We start from the raw sequence: 19,615 nt of genomic DNA, 5'->3' as shown, positions 1-19,615 counted from the left end.
ATTAGCATCACAGCTTGTTATTTAGGGTTTGGGGTTAGGGTTGGTTTGTCTTCAATTCCACTTTTCGCCACCAACTGTACCTATAGGCAACCACTTTCACTTCAATACAACTGCACCTTGCTAAAAGAGACCCATTTAATCACCACCTCTATGTGACTACATGAGTAATTGCTGTATTTTGTGTGTGTGTTTCACATATGGACATAAATTGCTATAGATCATTTTTTAGCTGATGCTTTTATTTAAAGTGACTTGTATGTGTGCTCATTTATAGAGCTGGGTATTTACTGGAGCAATCTGTGAAGTACCTGCTTGCTCAAGGTACCTGCTTGCTCAGCAGCAGTGCCCCACCTGGGTTTGAACCCTCAACCCTCCGGTAAAGAGTCCAGAGCCCTAAACACGAATCCACATGCTGGTATATCTATGTGAACATGTCCAGAGGTGAATGTACCCTACATCTAATTCACTTTGTGCATGCTGCAAACTAACAACCATCCATCCAGCCATTATCATTAACCACGTACTCCTTTACAGGGTCGCAGTGAGCCGGAGCCTAACCCGGCATACACAGGGCGCAAGGCGAGGACTACATGCAAACTCCACACAGACTGCAAATTAACAGTTATAGAATATATATATATATATATATATATATATATATATATATATATATATATATATATATATATCTATATTTGTTCTGTATTTTAATGTGGTAGCCAACTGGCAGCATGAGAGGTGACACCGAGGCATTTGGTGAGGTTGAAGTTAAGGCAGTTTTTATTATTTCCTTAAACAAAGTTCAAAGACTCAACAGAACATTTTTGAAAATAAACAAAACAAAAGAAAACCTGCCCACTAATCTCACTTCTTCAACCCTCTCTATTGTTTGCACGAGCTGTCCTCGTTGCAAGGAAAAATGTATTGCTTTAGCAAACAGAGACCAGTCCAAGTTCCATCCAGTCGCTGCTGGTAACAGTAAATCTGCTCTCGGAACAGAAAGTCTCGCCAGGTAAGTGTCACTTGTTCACTTTCTTTATAATCCACAAGGGCTATCGGGAAATGTAGTTTGTAATCCTTTTCCAGGTGAACAGGCAAGTCTTCCAAGTAGTATGTCCCTTGGTACCAAAAAGACCACACCCTGTGTGGTCCACACAGGAACAACATGTGAGGATGCTCCTTTAGCGCCCCCTCACAGTCTTTGCCATTGCCACAGCACCTTGCGCTCTTTTGGTTCCTTTGTCGCCCTCTGCCGGTGAACACCGACACTAACAGCCTGCAGATTGGCTGGATCCTGACAAACTAAAACAAACATAAGAACATAAGAAAGTTTACAAACGAGGAGGCCATTCAGCCCATCTTGCTCGTTTGGTTGTTAGTTTCTTGAAGGATCCCAGGGTGTCAGCTTCAACAACATTACTGGGGAGTTGGTTCCAGACCCTCACAATTCTCTGTGTAAAAACGTGCCTCCTATTTTCTGTTCTGAATGCCCCTTTATCCAATCTCCATTTGTGACCCCTGGTCCTTGTTTCTTTTTTCAGGTCAAAGAAGTCCCCTGGGTCAACATTGTCTATACCGTTTAGGATTTTGAATGTTTGAATCAGATCGCCGCATAGTCTTCTTTGTTCAAGACTGAATAGGTTAAATTCTTTTAGCCTGTCTGCATACGACATGCCTTTTAAACCCGGGATAATTCTGGTTGCTCTTCTTTGCACTCTTTCTACAGCAGCAATATCCTTTTTGTAACGACGTGACCAGAACTGAACACAAAATTCTAGGTGAGGTCTTACTAATGCATTGTATGACTAAAAATGTAATCTGACTACAGGAAGTGAAATTGTAACCAGATTGCAGGAAGTGAAATTGTAACCAGATTGCAGGAGCTTGTTACAGGTAAAGCATACCTATACCTCGGGAGGCAGGATATGTGAATTAGAATTGATTTGCTCACTTTCCAGGAAGCCGATTTGAGGTTGACTGTGCGACCCTGATTGGCCTTGCACATCTCCTCCTTGTCACAGGTTTGAATGAATCAAAATACACTGCCCAATGAGATCCATCTGAAACAAACACACCAGAGTACAGAAACTTACAAAAACACAACCTTTGTCTTTATCTGAGGCTGTGAATGATACAGTTTAGTTGCAATAGTGCTGAAGGAGGCACTAGAGGCCAAATGCTGGTCTTCCTCATTCAGTTTAGTTTCATTAACAGCAGCAGTGTGGAGTAGTGGTTAGGGATCTGGGTTCAAATCCCAGGTGGGGACACACTGCTGCTGTACCCTTGAGCAAGCAAGTACTTTACCTAGATGTATAAATACGTGACGGAATTTGTATGTTATAATAACTGATTGTAAATCACTTTGGATACAAGCGTCGACCAAATAAATCACAATAATAACACTGATGAAAGTACTGGAGCCTCACACTCAGTTTAGATTCAATAACACTGATGAAGGCACTAGAGGCACTGGTTGATGTTACCTGGCTGGTGACTGCAGTACACTGTTAGATGTTACCTGGCTGGTGACTGCAGTACACTGGTAGATGTTACCTGGCTGGTGACTGCAGTACACTGGTAGATGTTGCCTGGCTGAGGCTCGTGTGTCTCGTCACTTCCTCTGAGGTGTAAATGATGACCCCGTCCTGGGACAGCAGCAGCAGGAATCCCTCGATCGACGTCTCCACAGGTGCAGTCCTCTCCACCTCATTGTCCACTTCACCGCAGCCTGCCTCTGCTGGAACACACACCAGCGGTCACTGCTGGTCAATTCTGGTTACTGTCAGCCAAGTACTGCTCTGTCATGTTTTCCCAGCTTTAAATGGACCATTACACAAGTTCTGGTCTCGTCTCAAGACAATATCAGCCTATTTCCAGAAAGACCCAGGTCACAAAAATGATTTTGCAAGTCTGATTCATGTAACGGAATCCCTTTATTCACAGTATATGCTTGAGGTTCAACAAGTGCATGCACAAGTTCAGTGGTGCAGAATGTATTCATCAGAGAAACGCTTGTGGCTCAAGACAAGCTCCATGCACACACTGTATGGTAGTGGTTCCAAACTCCGGTCCTGTAGCTCCCCCCGGTCAGCCCTTCTGGTTTTTGTTCCAACCGAGCTGCCCTCAGTTATTTAATTGTACCCTTAATTGAACTAATAATTTGCCTAATCAGAGCTTTTTAATGATTTTAAACAGTTTGGAGGTTAAGTTAAGTATAATATTGTAGAACAAGGAACTTGAAATCTCCAACTTTTGAATAAGCTGCTAAACAATTGAAAAAGTCGAATTAAGCAACTCGTCAGTTCAATTCAGGGTTCAATTAAGTAATTGAGAACTTGGTTGAAACAAAACCCAGCAGGGCAGGGGGGCTCCAGAACTGGAGTTGGGAAGCACTGCTCTATGGAGTGGTCTGCAGCTTGTACCTTGTGGCTTTTGATCTATGGCACGCGGCTCGTGCATCGAGCGCCCTTCAGTCCAGCTCACCTGTATGCAGCAGTTCTCGGAGGCACAGGTTGCTCAGGGTCAGCCTCACGATGGACGCCTTGTCCAGCTGCTGGGCAGCGCCAAGGGGTAGGGGGAGCTGCAGGGCCAGCTGTGTGAAGACCTCGCTCTCCTTCTCTCCCTGACTCCGGGCAGCTTCACGAGACTTCTCCCTGTGCTTCTCAGAGCACACCCTGCAGGGGACAGACAGGAGAGGCAGGGATGGGTGGGGAGGTGCAGGGAGAAGCCAGGAGGTGCAGAGAGGAGGAGAAGGAGGGAGGATCAGGTAGCGGTGGGGAGGAGAGTTAGTGAAGCGGACCATAATTACATTGGACAAGTTTGCACTGACTGTGATGCCCCTTTGTGTTGGTCTCTCCACCTTTAAACTGCGTCACCCTGTGTGATGACGTCGTCACTCCTTAACAATACACTTTTATACTGTTTGCAAGTTTGAGCGTGTGGTAGATATGCAGAGAGCTCTCAACTACTTAAACTAACCCTTAATTAAGTTGGAGATTTCAAGTTACATATTGATGTAACTTAAAAAAAAAGATGGTGAGTAAGTAAATTCAAGAAAATGCACAGAGTCCTTTTCTTCACTCAGTTGTTAGGTTTAATGAAATATGCAGGGAGTCTGGTCCCAGGTACAGGACAAACAGAATACTCGTTCTTACAATTGTTGCATGACATTAAATACCCTTCTGTATAGATGGTCCACCTCCTCTTTCTCTAACACTTAACCAATAGAAAAGGTACAACACATTATCCTGTTACCATATATTTCATTTAGTGTGAGTGTGTGTGTGTGGTGTGTGTGTGTCTGTGTGTGTAGTCTATTGTGACGACCTCTGAACTCAGTGCATTCTTCAGACCCCTGGTGCCCCAAAAAGGTCCATACATCTGGTTTTTGTCATCTTCCTTGTTCCTATCTCTCCGTTTTGCCTGAGACCCTTTGAGTCCAGTGGCATTATCTCTTATTCTCCCTGTGAACCTTTGGGTCCAACGGCAGTCCCTGGGAGCCTTTTAGCTCCTTTATGCTTTGTATTCCCAAAAGTCTTAGAGCCTGGCCCCTTCTGGTCCACAGCATTGTTATCTTGCTAGCTTGCAGTCAATGTTGGACAAGAAGCTTCTAGATGCAAGGTCTCTTATCAATTGTTAGCAGTATATGCAATTTGAACCAAAGTCTGCTATCTGCAATATTAGTCTCTTTTCAGAAAAGAACACCAGTATAGCTCTGCCAGTTCACATGCGTAGCAAACTGCTAATCAATTCTCGATCCATGTTTTCCAACACATAAAATTGAAAATCTATTTGAACCTGCATTTCGTTCCGTCTGCTTCAGTCTAATTGCCGAATGCATTGTGCGTTTGTTTTCTCCTGTGATTTAAATAATTAAACTATGTAAAGGATTCATTTTCCTACCGCGCTGGAGAGTAGCAGGGAGGCAGCAGAGAACCACGATGGAAGACACAGAGTAAAGGACGTTAAAATACAAAAATAAATAAACAAACAATAAAACAAAAACAGAATGAGCAGAGCACGGCCCTAACGGATGCCGACTCCAGGTTGCGCGCACGCTGCCGAGCTGCTCTTTTTAAACAGACACGCTCCGCTGAGACCCGCCCACCAGCTAACTCCATTCAGCTGATGGCGATCCCAGATGGAGCGTGCCCTCCCCCGCATCAAAGTCAGTGCGCAGGACATATGCCCCGTCACAACTAGTACATTTAAACTATTAATTAAGGTTTAAAGGGGTGACGAAAAACAAACACCAACAACTTAAATCTGTAAATATACTGCAAAACATCTATGAAACGCCTTGCCGTTTATTTACAATATTTGCCAGTTGGCATGGCAGATATGGGAGACCGGTGTCTATTTGTGAACTTAGATGATAAACACCGCGTCTCAAACATCTTCAAATACTTCAGATGAAATCACAAAAAAAGCTCCTTCCAAAAACAATAAATAAAATAAAATAAAATATGAAGCTGAATTTTGCTGACCTCCTCTTATGCGGCTGTATTTCGTTACTTTTTCAAGGTAGGTTCCGCTTGCTTGCAAACTAAACACCATTGTCAATATAAAGGGAATACATTTCCTTAGAAATCTCACCGACGATCACATTTCCAGCTTTCAGGATTTCCAGAGATTAGTAAAATGCGGTGTGGGTTGTAGTGGCATTTGAAACCAGAACGGATACTCAGCAAAGCCCGTGATAAATATATTTAAGTGCACTGCCTTGAAGTTGAATTGGTGGGAACATCGCCGTACATTATATTATTATTTCTAATGTTTAAAATAGACTATTTGAGGATAAATATATTTGGAATCACTAATTCATTTTAGCCCCGTTTTTCTCCTAATTTGGAATATCCAATTGTTTTTAAGACCGTATCTCACTGCTGCAACCCCCCGTAGTGACTCTGGAGAGGCGAAGACAAGCGTGCTCATGCATCCTCTGAAACACTCGCAATCAAAGCAACCTCTTTTTTTCACCCTGCAAGTCCACAGCTATGTCACCAGACCTATCGTGTCGGAGGACTAACGGGGATCCAGTGCCAACAGCACAGCCAGCTTACAGGCAGGCAGGCAGGCGCCCGGCCTCCACAGGAATCGCTGGTGCGCAGTGGTGAGAGAGGGATTACGCAACCGACTTGAGACCTCCCTGCCTGGGTGGAACTTGGCCAAAAGTGCGCCGCCCCCTGGAAGCTCCAGATTCAAATGTAAGTTTTATGGTATCCAGGTATATGCAATGTACTGTTTGTATTGTTTTTAAAATAAAAAAACCCCATCATTCTTAAAAACTGAGAACCAGGTTGCACTTCCATGCGGGCTGCGCTGCTTCCTGAACTCCAGGACAGTGTCTGTCTGCAAGGAAGCTCTCTGATCCTGAACAATGACGCAAGGAGGGGAGGAAGCTGCGGGTGAAAGCTTTGCTCAGTTTTGCTCAGCTCTATTCTGTTCTGCACTGAAAAAAATTGTGTTGAAATTAAACACAATCGTTGTTTTTGCCCTTCAACACAAAATGAGTTAAATGAAACACTTTATTTGTGTTGGTGTTTTTAAACCACCACAGTTTTAGAGCAACACAACAACATTAAGAACAAATTTTAACATGAAAAATAAACGTGAACACGAGTCACCTTCTTTAAATAATGTGTGTGTGTGTATATATATATATACACACACACATATATATATATATATATATATATATATATATGTATATGTGTCTGTGTTTTGCTTTTTAAATATGAGCTTATATGTCTGTAGGCGGGAAACTAACCATTTCCGTTTGCAACGGTGAAAACTGCAGCTCCTGTTGTGTGTGCGTGCGCGCGAGGCGTCTCCTTCGAACAGCGAGTTTCAATTACCACCTTTTAATGTAATGCCTTGTATGTATTGCAGCAATAATACATCGCATATCATTGTATTTTATGGCACATAAATTATTCAAAATATTTTGACTAGTTTTTGAAAATACGTGACTGGTTTCGATCTTGCCTCACGGTGAGGCCTCTTCGTTAGTCCTGAAACCTGCTTCTTATTGTTGAGTATTTAGTACAGACGTGCTCAAATTTGTTGGTACCCCTCCTCAAAAAACGAAGAATGCACAATTTTCTCTGAAATAACTTGAAACTGACAAAAGTAATTGGCATCCACCATTGTTTATTCCATATTTAATAGAAATCAGACTTTGCTTTTGATTTTTTATTCAACATAATATTGTAAATAAGAAAACAAATGAAAATGGCATGGACAAAAATGATGGGACCACTAACCTAATATTTTGTTGCACAACCCTTAGAGGCAATCACTGCAATCAAACATTTTCTGTAGCTCTCAATGAGACTTCTGCACCTGTTAACAGGTAGTTTGGCCCACTCTTCCTGAGCAAACTGCTCCAGCTGTCTCAGGTTTGATGGGTGCCTTCTCCAGACTGCAAGTTTCAGCTCTTTCCATAGATGTTCGATAGGATTCAGATCAGGACTCATAGAAGGCCACTTCAGAATAGTCCAATGTTTTGTTCTTATCCATTCTTGGGTGCTTTTAGCTGTGTGTTTTGGGTCATTATCCTGTTGGAGGACCCATGACCTGCGACTGAGACAGAGCTTTCTGACACTGGGCAGTACGTTTCGCTCCAGAATGCCTTGATAGTCTTGAGATTTCATTGTGCCCTGCACAGATTCAAAGCACCCTGTGCCAGGCGCAGCAAAGCAGCCCCAAAACATAACCGAGCCTCCTCCATGTTTCACTGTAGGTATGGTGTTCTTTTCTTTGAAAGCTTCATTTTTTCGTCTGTGAACATAGAGCTGATGTGACTTGCCAAAAAGCTCCAGTTTTGACTCATCTGTCCAAAGGACATTCTCCCAGAAGGATTGTGGCTTATCAATATGCATTTTAGCAAATTCCAGTCTGGCTTTTTTATGTTTTTCTTTCAAAATTGGAGTCCTCCTGGGTCTTCTTCCATGGAGCCCACTTTTGCTCAAAAAGCGACGGATGGTGCGATCAGAAACTGACGTACCTTCACCTTGGAGTTCAGCTTGTATCTCTTTGGCAGTTATCCTTGGTTCTTTTTCTACCATTTGCACTATCCTTCTGTTCAATCTGGGGTCGATTTTCCTCTTGTGGCCGCGCCCAGGGAGGTTGGCTACAGTTCCATGGACCTTAAACTTCTTAATAATATTTGCAACTGTTGTCACAGGAACATCAAGCTGCTTGGAGATGGTCTTGTAGCCTTTACCTTTACCATGCTTGTCTATTATTTTCTTTCTGATCTCCTCAGACAACTCTCTCCTTTGCTTTCTCTGGTCCATGTTCAGTGTGGTGCACACAAATGATACCAAACAGCACAGTGACTACTTTTCTCCATTTAAATAGGCTGAATGACTGATTACAAGATTGGAGACATGTGTGATACTAATTAAAGAAACTAATTAGTTTGAAATATCACTATAATCCAATTATTTATTACCTTTTCTAAGGGGTACCAACAAATGTGTCCAGGCCATTTTAGAATATCTTTGTAGAATAAGCAATAATTCATCTCTTTTCACAGCTTCTTTGCTTTATTCTATGACATACCAAAGGCATGCAAGTATACATGATAAAATAGCTTTTAATTTCATCACTTTTCAGGAGGAATGAAGCATTATTTCAATGAGCTATAAGGGTACCAACAAATTTGAGCACGTCTGTAAATTTAAAATGAACAAGAAGATTTTTTTTTAAATGCTGAAATAAAATTAATATGTTAGCATACATAGACACCCAGCCTTTGAAGCGTTGTACAAAAGGTCATCTTTTTCCACCTCAACATGATTTATGTTGAGGTGGAAAAAGATGATTTATGTATGATTTATGTATGAAGTATTAATTACTGTTTTAATTACTTTATTTTCAGGTGGTACTAATAAACCTTTCACTCCTGGGATGTCAGGTGAGCAAACCCATCATGAAACAAGGGGCGCAATTCTAAGATTGCAAAATATGGGCCACTGGCCTCTAACAAAGATGTCATTTTTGACATAATGAAGTACACATTTCAATCACGTCAGCAGAGGATTAAGGAAGAACATCGTGTGGTCAAGGCAATTCTAAGACAGTATCCCCACTTTCTGGATGTGCCTGGCCTTGTGAGCTACATTTTCTTCCCCCTCAGATTGCTAATTACAATTCTGAAACATGTTGTAAATAGCTTTAACATGTTATTTTTCTCAGTAAATACACTCCCCCATGTAAGCTGTGTATGAGGACTTGTGAAATATACATACTGTATTTTATTATCTTTTATAATAATATTGTATTATTGTTTTTCCCCCTTCCCATTATGTTCCAGGTTTCCCAGGATTTTCAATTTCTGGGTGTATCTGATACCAGTGAAGCGGCTCCACTGTTTGAAGCAGCCGAGGAAAAAGAAGTCATCAGATTCTGCCAGGAGAACCATAAATGTGCAGACATTGTACAAAAACTGGATGGTGAAGCTTCCTCAGGTAAAATACGATTTAGGTCCTTTTGATTGGATAGTTAAATGTTAACTTAGCCTGACACTTTGCCACCCAACTAAAAAAAAAAAAAAGTCTTGTCATTTTTTCGGAAGCAGTATGTGAAGCTGATGTTGACTGCTTGGTGGCCCTCTTACCAGTGATGGGGAAACACAGAACCAATGCTTTTGCAGCAAAATCCTACCTCATGGAAGAGACTCCAGTAAGTATGTGGGATCTAAACATGTTTACATTGCAGTCTTTGTTTTAAATTTATAAATCATGAAAGAGTGACGTACTGTTGTCAAATGTTCATGGCCCCTCTCCTACATTGAGTGCAGACTCAGAATACCTATTGCCTAATGTATTGCAGTTAATGTTTGCCTTTTTTCTGTAACAGTCATTACATTTGGTTTGTAAAACATGGACTCATATGTTTTAAAGGGTAAGTAAAGATGTGTTTTTTATTGTGTTACATGTTCCTCTGTGTTGCTACCAGGTGCAAAGATTAATTTTTTTTTGACCACTTTTTTTTGCTATTTTAAATTGCATTCCACTTTTGTTCTGTCTCCAGGATGGCTTTGAATCTCCTTGCGCAGAAATACATTTCCCATCATCTTCCAGCTTATGAGCAGGAGGATGACCGCAAATGTAGTTCTGAGCAGGGAGATGAGAAGCCATGTGATTAAAACAATACACACACCTTACTTAAACAGTTGTAGCAACGTATGAGAACATGTAGCATACAAAAATACCTTTAGTTACCCTTTAAACTTACATATATTATTTTTATGTTTTAGTTGGGAACCTCTATTGAAGACTTCTTGAAGCTGAGTGACCAGAAAAACCATCAACTTGCCAGAACTCAACCCTATCATCTGAGTATTGGAGATTGTGCTACTGAGAAATCCTTTTATATTATATCAGATGGACATGCAGTAATTGTTGAACCCAAGAAGATAAGCTCTGCCATTGTACAGTTGTTCCAGTTTTATTGCGTGACAAATGTGCGCTATCCTCCCAAGCTCAGTAAATTCTTCAGCTTTCTAGAAGTGTTTGTCTTTGGCATAAACACTGTATTAACTGCTGCGAGCAATTCCTTATTGGGCAACACCCTTAAAGGTACAGAGATGTTCCAGAAAATGTGTCCCACACAAGCAGAACATTGCTGCAACTGTTAAAGGGTAACTGAAGGCGTTTTGTTTGATTCTTTTTATTGTTACATGTTCCTGTGTATTGCTATATGAACTGGTTAAGTAAGTTGTGTGTATTGTTATATATATTTATTTATTTTGACATTTTGACCACTTTTTTAAACGGATAAATTGCCCTCCACTCAAGATGCCTTCTCATGCACCTGCTCAAAATGACATTTCCCATCATCCTCCTGCTAACATGTGACTACAATGGATTTACCACTGAGTGGGAGGGTGATGGGAAATGTAGTTTTGAGCAGGTGCATGAGAAGGCATCTTGGAGCTATCTTGTCATGCTGGGCACGTGCGTCTGCTAATAAATAAATAATAATCTTGGAGGCAGTGCAAAAAAAAAAAAAACGTCCTTTAACACCAGCAGCATTTTTTTTTAGCCTGACCTCACATAACTGCTGTCATCTTTTGTTTACTTCCCAGCTGAGGAAAAAGTTGCTCAGCAGATTATAAAAATACTGCTATGAATTAATGTAATGATTAATATCTGTTAAATATGGACTATTGTCTTGTAATTTGGACCATTTACCTTGTATTTTGGACCAGTCATACATAAAATAATTTATAGCTTATCGTTCAGAATACTAGCATGAAAAAAATAAGTTTTTTTTTTTATCCTTTTTTGGTAAAAAAATGTTTATTAATGTAAATGAACTTAATAAAATCTGATGTACTTTCTTTTAATTTGTGTCGCATCCATTATTGTTTAATCCCTGAACAATCATAGTGTGTATTTAATTTAGTGCAACAATTTGCCTTTCTTTTGACAGCCCCACAAAACAACAAAATTAACACAACGTTGTGTGGGATTTTTAAACACTAATTTGTGTTGTATTTAAGTCTGCACACTAATATGTGTTTTATATAACACAATATTGCGTTATACCCACAGAAAATATTGAACACCACATTTGTGTGAAGTGCAACACAAAATTGTGTAATTCAATCAGCGCACAATAATTGTGTTGATCTTAACACGAACTTGTGTTGTCCCTGTTTGAACACCAGGTTTGTGTTATTTCTAACACTAGTTGTGTTGTTTTCAACACATTTTTTTTTCAGTGTGTTCGGTTCTGCTCTGGAAGTAAACTTTTCTCAGCTTTGAAAGCGTCAGGTTCCCAGTGTTTAGCACTGCAGCAGTGACACAGAGCACGTACTGCATAGTACTCTTAAGATGTGACAATTAAGTAAAGATAAGTGGCTCGTTTCCTTGTTATAGCTGAGTGACGCACTGCCCCCCCCCACCACGTGAGAAGGAGGGGCCGCGCCGATCTGACTCTCAATGCCCACTCTGAGGGAAACACGGTGTTCTCAGACTTGCTTGCTTGTTGTTTCTGCTTATTTATGCAATAGAAGCCTACAAAAATACAGTCTTGGCAAGGTGTGCGTGCGCGCGCACGTGTGTGTGTGTGTGTGTGTGTGTGTGTGTGAGTCCACACAATCACCAACAAATCTACCATGTTTCCCCTTAACCTTCCTGTACCCTTGTACTTTACCTAGGTTGCTCCAGTAAAAACCTAACCGTATAAATGGATAATTGCATGTAAAAATAATGTGACAGCTGTAAGTATAATAATAACAAACACGTATATCTGCTCCAGGTACTGTATTTTTTCCAGGTTAAACGATTGTCTGTGTTCCACAGACACAAACCCAACCCACATACCCAACCATGTCAAATATACTCCTAGTATATCATTAGGTACCAACAAAATACAATTATGAAAATGCTACTTCCAGTACCAAAATGATGACTGCATGTGAACTGTATTACATAAAAAGTTAATTTATTCTGATTCCAAACGCGTTACTTTCTCAATGCAAGATGTAGGCATACACAGTGCTGTATAAAATCCCATATACTGTATAATAATATTTCCATTATGACGTTGTACTGCCGAAACGGCCAAGAGACAGCTGTGCTCTTTTAACACACTGAATTATTTCAGCTTTAAAAACTTTTTGTCATGGAAAAAGACCACAGAGCTGGAAGGGATCGGTAAATATAAAAGAAAGTATGGAATTCAACTTAGGGACAAGTTCAAGTAAGAGCAGATATTTTGATCCATTTATGTATGAGCAGGATCAGATATAGGCGTGCTAGAAGTGCAGTAGAGGAGTGAATAGAGGAACAGCAACTATACAAAATGCTGCAAATAGTATATACAGATTTAGTAAATCCAAATCGAATTGAGAGCAATAGCAGAACAGTGCAGCAAAGTGTAGAGCAGATAAGTGCAAAAGACAAGCTGCAGAAAATACAGATCCAGCTGGGAGCCATTTAGAAGAGCTTCTCTCAATGACTTCATCAAATGATTAAAAACGCCTTGAGATGCGTGCATTTAGGCACTTCAGAAAATAAATATTATTAACTAATAATTTGCTTAATTGGAACTTTTACAATTATTATGCGCTCTTAAAGAAAAGAGCTGGAGATTTCAAGTTACCTTGTTTTAAAGGTTTTATAATAGCCTTGAAATCTCCAGCTTTTTGTACAAGCTAAAAAATAATTTAAAAGCTTTGATAAGGTTCATTATTTTTTCAATTACAGGTTTAAGTTATTGACAGCAGCTCTTTCAGAACAAAAAGCAGAGAGAACTGATGCTCTATAGGACAGCGGTTCAAAGGTCCTGTCCCGGAGCCCCCGCCTGCCTGCCCTGCTGGTTTTTGTTCCAAACGAGCTGCTCTCAATTACTTCATTGAACCCTGAATTTAACTAATAATTTGCCTAATTGAAGCTTTAATTATTTGAAACAGTTGGAGATTTATAAGCAGTGGCGGATGGTGGGTCTTTTGTAAGGTGGGGCAGAAACCTGATAACTCCCCCAAATTATATATATATATATATATATTACATTAAAACTATTTACATTGTTTCCATTTAACTTATCAACATTCACATTACATTAAAAAGTGAGTGAGAGTGAGTGAGTGAGAGTGATGGTGTGTGTAAATTCATTATTTTGCTCAGCTGACACAGAATCACACATGTGAGGATCAGAAACAGTCAGGCATTTACCTATAAAGAAACTTTGCACGTCTCTCTTTCTGGGAGGCAGACCTCTCAATGACCTTTTTTTATTGAACTCTGGGATGTCCTCAGTGAGTTTCTTCTTTCTGGAGAGCATTGCAAGCCTTGGTTTTGCGAGCCTTCACTCTCATCATGGCCACATAAAGCTAGCTCAAAGGCAAATATGCAAGTTCCTGTCTACCTCTTCGTTGTGTTTTTGAATTCTGTTTCTGTAGCCCTCATCCAGTTGGGTAGCTTTGTAACTTTGCCCAACATCGCTAGCTTTACCACATTTTGCATATGGGTTTTACCGTGTTCGTACTTTTTCGTCTTTTCCGAGATGTGCTTCATGTCGCTCACCCCTCGGTCAGTTGTCCGAAACAGCAGACATGGAAAGCAGAACACTGTGTTGCGTGTTGCACACCCACACAGCCAGGGCTTTTTCTCGTACCATGTTCTGGAGAATGCCCGGTTGTACAGTTTCCCCCTGTCGCTGATTTACTGTACCATTTGGCTGATCCAGGCCCAACTCACTGATCTGTGAGTTGCTGTAGACAGAGCACGACGTTCATTGGCCTTTCTTGTTCTGTCAACGTTCACTTTCTAACAAAAATTGTTGCGAGCTACAGACTTCTTCTTCTCTTTCTCCTTGTTTAATGTTCTTATTCTAAGGCTGCTATTTGGCTACAACATTAATCGTCTTGATAAATATAGCAATATTTTATAAACAGCCATCTAGTGTGTCTAGGTGGTAACTGCATAGACTCCCCATTGGGCCTTAAATTCACCGTCCAAATGGGATTAATAGGAGCAGTGAAAAGCTAGGCTGCAATTTCTGCCGAAATCATAAGAGCGCATGCTCATGAATGGTCATCCTCCGGGCACGACCCCCCGGAACAAGGAGAAGAGGCATACGATCAGCACAACCAGCGATTTGGCATTAATACTTTTTTCCCATAAAATGCACATTTGCTGTGGATAATAACAACTAAGAACATGAGTAAATGTCAGAATTAAGCACTTAAATGTTCACAGTTGTTTTTATGATTTTTTATTTTTTTTTCTTGTGTTCTGCTATGGTGGGGCGGTGCCCTAGCGCCCCTGTTTATAAGTTAAACAATTAAAAAAAGTCTAATTAAGCGACTCGTTAGTTCAATTGAGGGTTTAATGAAGTAATTGAGAGTAACGGTTGGAACAAAAACCAGAAGACACAGGGAGTCCCCAGGAGGAAGACTGAAGACCAATGCTTTACCTGCACTGTCCCTCCTGTGCTTCACAATGCTTCTCTGTGCTTTACTTGCACTGTCCCTCTCTGTGCTTCTTCACAATGCTTCCCTGTGCTTTACCTGCACTGTCCCTCTCTGTGCTTCTTCACAATGCTTCCCTGTGCTTTAACTGCACTGTCCCTCTCTCTGTGCTTCTTCACAATTCTTCCCTGTGCTTTACCTGCACTGTCCCTCTCTGTGCTTCTTCACAATGCTTCCCTGTGCTTTAACTGCACTGTCCCTCTCTCTGTGCTTCTTCACAATGCTTCCCTGTGCTTTACTTGCACTGTCCTTCTCTGTGCTTCTTCACAATGCTTCCCTGTGCTTTACCTGCACTGTCCCTCTCTCTGTGCTTCTTCACAATGCTTCCCTGTGCTTTACCTGCACTGTCCCTCTCTCTGTGCTTCTTCACAATGCTTCCCTGTGCTTTACCTGCACTGTTCCTCTCTGTGATTCACAATGCTTCTCTATGCTTTACCGTCTCTCCCTGTGATTTTTTTTTTTTTTTTTTTAGTTCACGTTGCTGGGGTTTCAGAAGTAAAATCTCCAACATATTTATTTTCTTTCTTTATGTCAAAATGACTTTAAATCTAATCGTTTGCCGCTGATTTCATAAAAGTTCTTTCATTATTTCTAAATAAGAAAGACAGCCCTATTGATGGATTCGGAATATCGTATTCATAGATAGCGTCTATTTCTCACGAAATATAAAACATATTACACACAAAATAAATGTGTAAGACAACCTCGGGTTATTTAATATCTTGATATCATATTTATTTTAAACGTGTATGAAAGCACAACATGTTCTAAATTAAATTGATGTCGATGTAATTTTTAAAATTACCTGGACCTCACCTTCTCCAGGGCCTGCTGCCCCTCCAACCTCTCTGTCACCCCCCTGGACCTCTCTGATCACTATTTCATCTCTTTTTCTCTGTCTCTCCCCCCTCTCCCTGCTCCTCCTACCCCCACTGTCACCTCTCGCCGTAACCTCCGCTCTCTCTCCCCCTCTGTCCTTGCCTCCACTGCTCTCTCTCACCTCCCTCCTATCGACTCCTTTTCACAACTCTCCGTAGACTCTGCTACCTCCACCCTCTTCTCCTCACTCACCTCCTCCCTCGACTCCCTCTGTCCCCTCACCTCCCGACCCGCTCGCCCCTCCCCTCCCCATCCCTGGCTCTCCTCTGTGCTCCGCTCGGCAAGAATCACACTGCGATCTGCTGAAAAGAAATGGAAGAGAACCAAACTCCCTGCTGCCCTAGACCTTTACCGCACTCTTCTCTCCTCCTTCTCCTCTACTCTCTCCTCTGCTAAATGTGCTTATTTCCAATCTGTAATCCAAGCCTCCACTAACAACCCACGTAAACTATTCTCTACCTTCTCCTCCCTCCTAAACCCTCCCCCCCCTCCTCCTCCCTCCTCCATCTCCCCTGACGACTTTGCCTCCTTCTTCTCTTCTAAAATCTCAGATATCCGCAAACTCTTTAACACCTCTCCCTCCCCCGCACCCCCTCCTGCTCCAACCCCTACACCCACTACATCCCCTACTAACTCGCCCTCCCTCTCCACCTTCTTGCCCCTCTCAGACTCTGACCTCTCCTCCCTGCTCCAGGGTCACAAACCCACCACGTGTGCCTTGGACCCCCTCCCCACTCACCTCTTTCAAGCTGCTGCTCCTGCTCTACTCCCCTTCATCTCCTCCCTCCTCAACACCTCTCTACTTTCTGGCATCTTCCCCTCTGCCTTCAAAAAAGCCTCTATCACTCCCCTCCTCAAAAAACCTACCCTCGACCCCACCTCCCTCCAGAGCTACCGTCCTGTCTCCCTCCTACCCTTCCTCTCCAAAACCCTCGAGCGGACTGTACACCGCCAGCTCTCTGCTTTCCTGTCCAACCACTCTCTGCTTGACCCTCTCCAATCTGGCTTCCGCTCTGCTCACTCCACTGAAACCGCCCTTCTCTCTGTCACCAACTCACTTAAGTGTGCCCGAGCTGCCTCTCTCTCCTCTGTCCTAATTCTCCTCGACCTCTCTGCTGCCTTTGACACTGTTGATCACTCTATTCTACTATCATCTCTTGCTGACCTGGGGATCTCTGGCACTGCTCTGGCCTGGTTCTCCTCCTACCTCTCCAACCGCACTTACCAGGTAACCTGGCGTGGAGCAACCTCCACACCTCACCCTCTCTTGACTGGAGTCCCCCAAGGGTCAGTCTTGGGTCCTCTCCTGTTCTCTCTCTACACCCGCTCCCTGGGCCCCCTCATCGCATCCTATGGTTTCTCATACCATTTCTATGCTGATGATGCTCAGATTTTCCTCTCCTTCCCCACCTCTGACTCCACCATCTCCTCCCGTATCTCTACCTGTCTGTCTGCTATTTCCTCCTGGATGCACTCGCATCACCTCAAACTCAACCTCTCTAAATCTGACCTCCTTTTCTTTCCCTCCTCCTCCCCCTCCTCTGATCTCTCTATCTCTGTTCCTCTGGAATCTACCACACTCTCTCCCTCTTCCTCCGCTAAGAACCTTGGAGTCACCCTGGACCCCTGCCTCTCTTATTCCCAGCACATCTCCACTCTGGCACGCACTTGCAGATTCTTCCTGAGCAACATCCGAAGAATCCGACCCTTCCTCACCAACTATGCTACCCAGCTCCTGGTCCAGGCCCTGGTACTCTCCCGCCTAGACTACTGCAACTCCCTCCTGGCTGGCCTCCCTGCGTCCGCCACCCGTCCGCTCCAGCTCATCCAGAACTCTGCTGCTCGCCTGGTGTTCTCTCTACCTCGCTTCGCCCACGCTACTCCACTACTCCGCTCGCTCCACTGGCTCCCGATCACCGCTCGCATCCAGTTCAAGACTCTTGTACTAGCCTACAGATGCCTTGATCAGACTGCACCCAGCTACCTCCAGACCCTCATCTCTCCCTACACCCCCACTCGACCTCTCCGCTCCGCCTGCACTAGAAGACTGGCTCTACCTCCGCTACGCTCCCCTGCCTCCCGAGCCCGCTCCTTCTCCACCCTTGCTCCGCAGTGGTGGAACGACCTTCCTACAGATGTCAGGACTGCCCAGTCCCTGACCACATTCCGGCGCCTCCTTAAGACTCACCTCTTCAAACAGCACCTGTAGAACTCCTCTGTTGTATCCTGGGACACTATCACCCTTCATTTAAATATGCTTTATTTTGCTCTTATCTGCCCCCTATTTTACTGCATTTAATCCTGTACCTCAGAATATTGTAATCTCCCAAGTGTTTAATCTGTAGTATTTTGTACTTAATCATATCCTGATGTAACTATCACTACTTAATCATATCCTGATGTAACTTTCACTATTATCTGCTGTATTATTGAATTGTGGTTTGTCACACTTGAGAATTATTGTATTTCTTGTTCTTATTGTATGACTTATATTGTAACACTTGAATGTATTTGTATTTGCTTGCGATTGTAAGTCGCCCTGGATAAGGGCGTCTGCTAAGAAATAAATAATAATAATAATAATAATAGGGTAACAGACGTTGTAGAAATGTATTTTTTTAAAGCTACAATTAACAATGAATGCTTTGACAGAATAAACTTTTTTTTTTTTTAATGAAAACAAAAATAAAATATATATTCCAAGCTATTAAAAGTATTAAAGATATCCAAGACTATGCTCCGAACTGAATTATTTCCCATTTGAATCCCGGAACGTATTTTATTTACTGTATCTGCTCTTACTTGAACTTTCCACTGAATTGAAATTACGTATTGTATTTTGTGTTTGTTGTTCGTTAATTTCAGACTTTGTTGTTTAAGTTACTGCATAAGGTACTTGTTCTTAAGTGTACTGTGATGTATTTATTTTTTAATATGATATTTATCTGCAAATAATTCTTACAGCATTCTGTATTTTAATAATAATAAACGCCACTTACCGTTTCGTGGGGTTTCTTTCGCTCATTTCCATAAAAAAAAACAAAATAAATATTATTTATTTATTACAATTTGTACAAGACGGCGATTAGTTTCGAGCTGCGCTATTGAGCTCGTGCAGCGCGCCTTCTTCAGGACTCCCAGGTGAGCGCGGCTCGAGCACGGCAAGCTTGGCTGACCGCGAGATCCTGTCCTGTCACGCGCGCATTTAGACAAAAGCCGAACAGGACTCCGCTGGGTCCTAGTGCCCGCCCTTCAACACCTAACACCTTATTTTAAGTCTGTTGTAATGTCGGAAGGATCATTTTGTGCACAAATGAAAAACAAATACGTAGTCGACAAGAACGGTACATCGCCATATAGATAGATAAATAGATACATGAATAAACTGAACATTAAAATAAACATTAACAAAAACAACCAAATTAATTGAATATTTTAAAGTAGTATCTATTTATATACCTATTACAATATTTGTAGGCACAAATTAGTATAGAACTTACCAAACGAACCGAGGTAACCGCCATATAGGCCTAGTTAGACACTTACGCTATTGGCCAAACCTGCCACAGTAACTTTATTGAACGTTATTAACAGTTAATTGGTCATCATTTGTGGTTTTGAGTTTAGGACTTTTTTTTATTTATTTATTTTTTTTAAACAGGTAGAATTTTTTAATGAACATGAATGAATGAATGTTATATATATATATAGTGCATGCGTTTATTTATTTATTTGTATGCCTAT

General features: G+C 41.8%; 1 protein-coding gene across 6 annotated transcripts; it reads right to left on the bottom strand.

The window, feature by feature from the left end:
- Nucleotides 1-767: 767 nt before the first annotated feature.
- On the bottom strand, nucleotides 768-19,019 carry LOC131737476 (hypoxia-inducible factor 1-alpha-like). 6 transcript variants are annotated; one of them, XR_009329118.1, is made up of 4 exons: nucleotides 3,484-5,306; nucleotides 2,554-2,737; nucleotides 1,952-2,060; nucleotides 768-1,302 (listed from the first exon to the last, which is right to left on the bottom strand). XR_009329118.1 is itself a non-coding variant. In XM_059026755.1 (4 exons), the coding sequence occupies exons 1-4, from the start codon at nucleotides 18,900-18,902 to the stop codon at nucleotides 1,269-1,271; spliced, it is 441 nt and encodes a 146-aa protein (XP_058882738.1). In that variant the 5' UTR covers nucleotides 18,903-19,019; the 3' UTR covers nucleotides 768-1,268. The 6 variants fall into 6 exon arrangements, 5 of the variants coding, with proteins under 5 accessions (XP_058882738.1, XP_058882737.1, XP_058882736.1 ...); XM_059026755.1 differs by lacking the exon at nucleotides 1,952-2,060 and adding an exon at nucleotides 18,871-19,019 and having other exon boundaries at nucleotides 3,484-3,674; XM_059026754.1 differs by lacking the exon at nucleotides 1,952-2,060 and having other exon boundaries at nucleotides 2,519-2,737.
- Nucleotides 19,020-19,615: the final 596 nt, after the last annotated feature.

This window comes from Acipenser ruthenus, chromosome 7 (genome assembly GCF_902713425.1).
Source record: "Acipenser ruthenus chromosome 7, fAciRut3.2 maternal haplotype, whole genome shotgun sequence".
Taxonomy (NCBI): domain Eukaryota; kingdom Metazoa; phylum Chordata; class Actinopteri; order Acipenseriformes; family Acipenseridae; genus Acipenser; species Acipenser ruthenus.
Note: the sequence above shows the minus strand (reverse complement) of the source record. Positions and strands in the feature narration are given on the sequence as shown.

Bases quoted from the DNA above. Each gene is read 5' to 3' on its own strand.
- LOC131737476 (XM_059026751.1), bottom strand. From the start codon at position 3,802: ATGGTCCGCTTCACTAACTCTCCTCCCCACCGCTACCTGATCCTCCCT. The intron at 2,738-3,483 runs GTGAGCTGGACT...TGTGTGTTCCAG, and splicing joins CCGAGAACTGCTGCATACAG to CAGAGGCAGGCTGCGGTGAA. The intron at 1,303-2,553 runs GTAACATCTACC...TGTTTGTTTTAG, and splicing joins GTACTGCAGTCACCAGCCAG to TTTGTCAGGATCCAGCCAAT.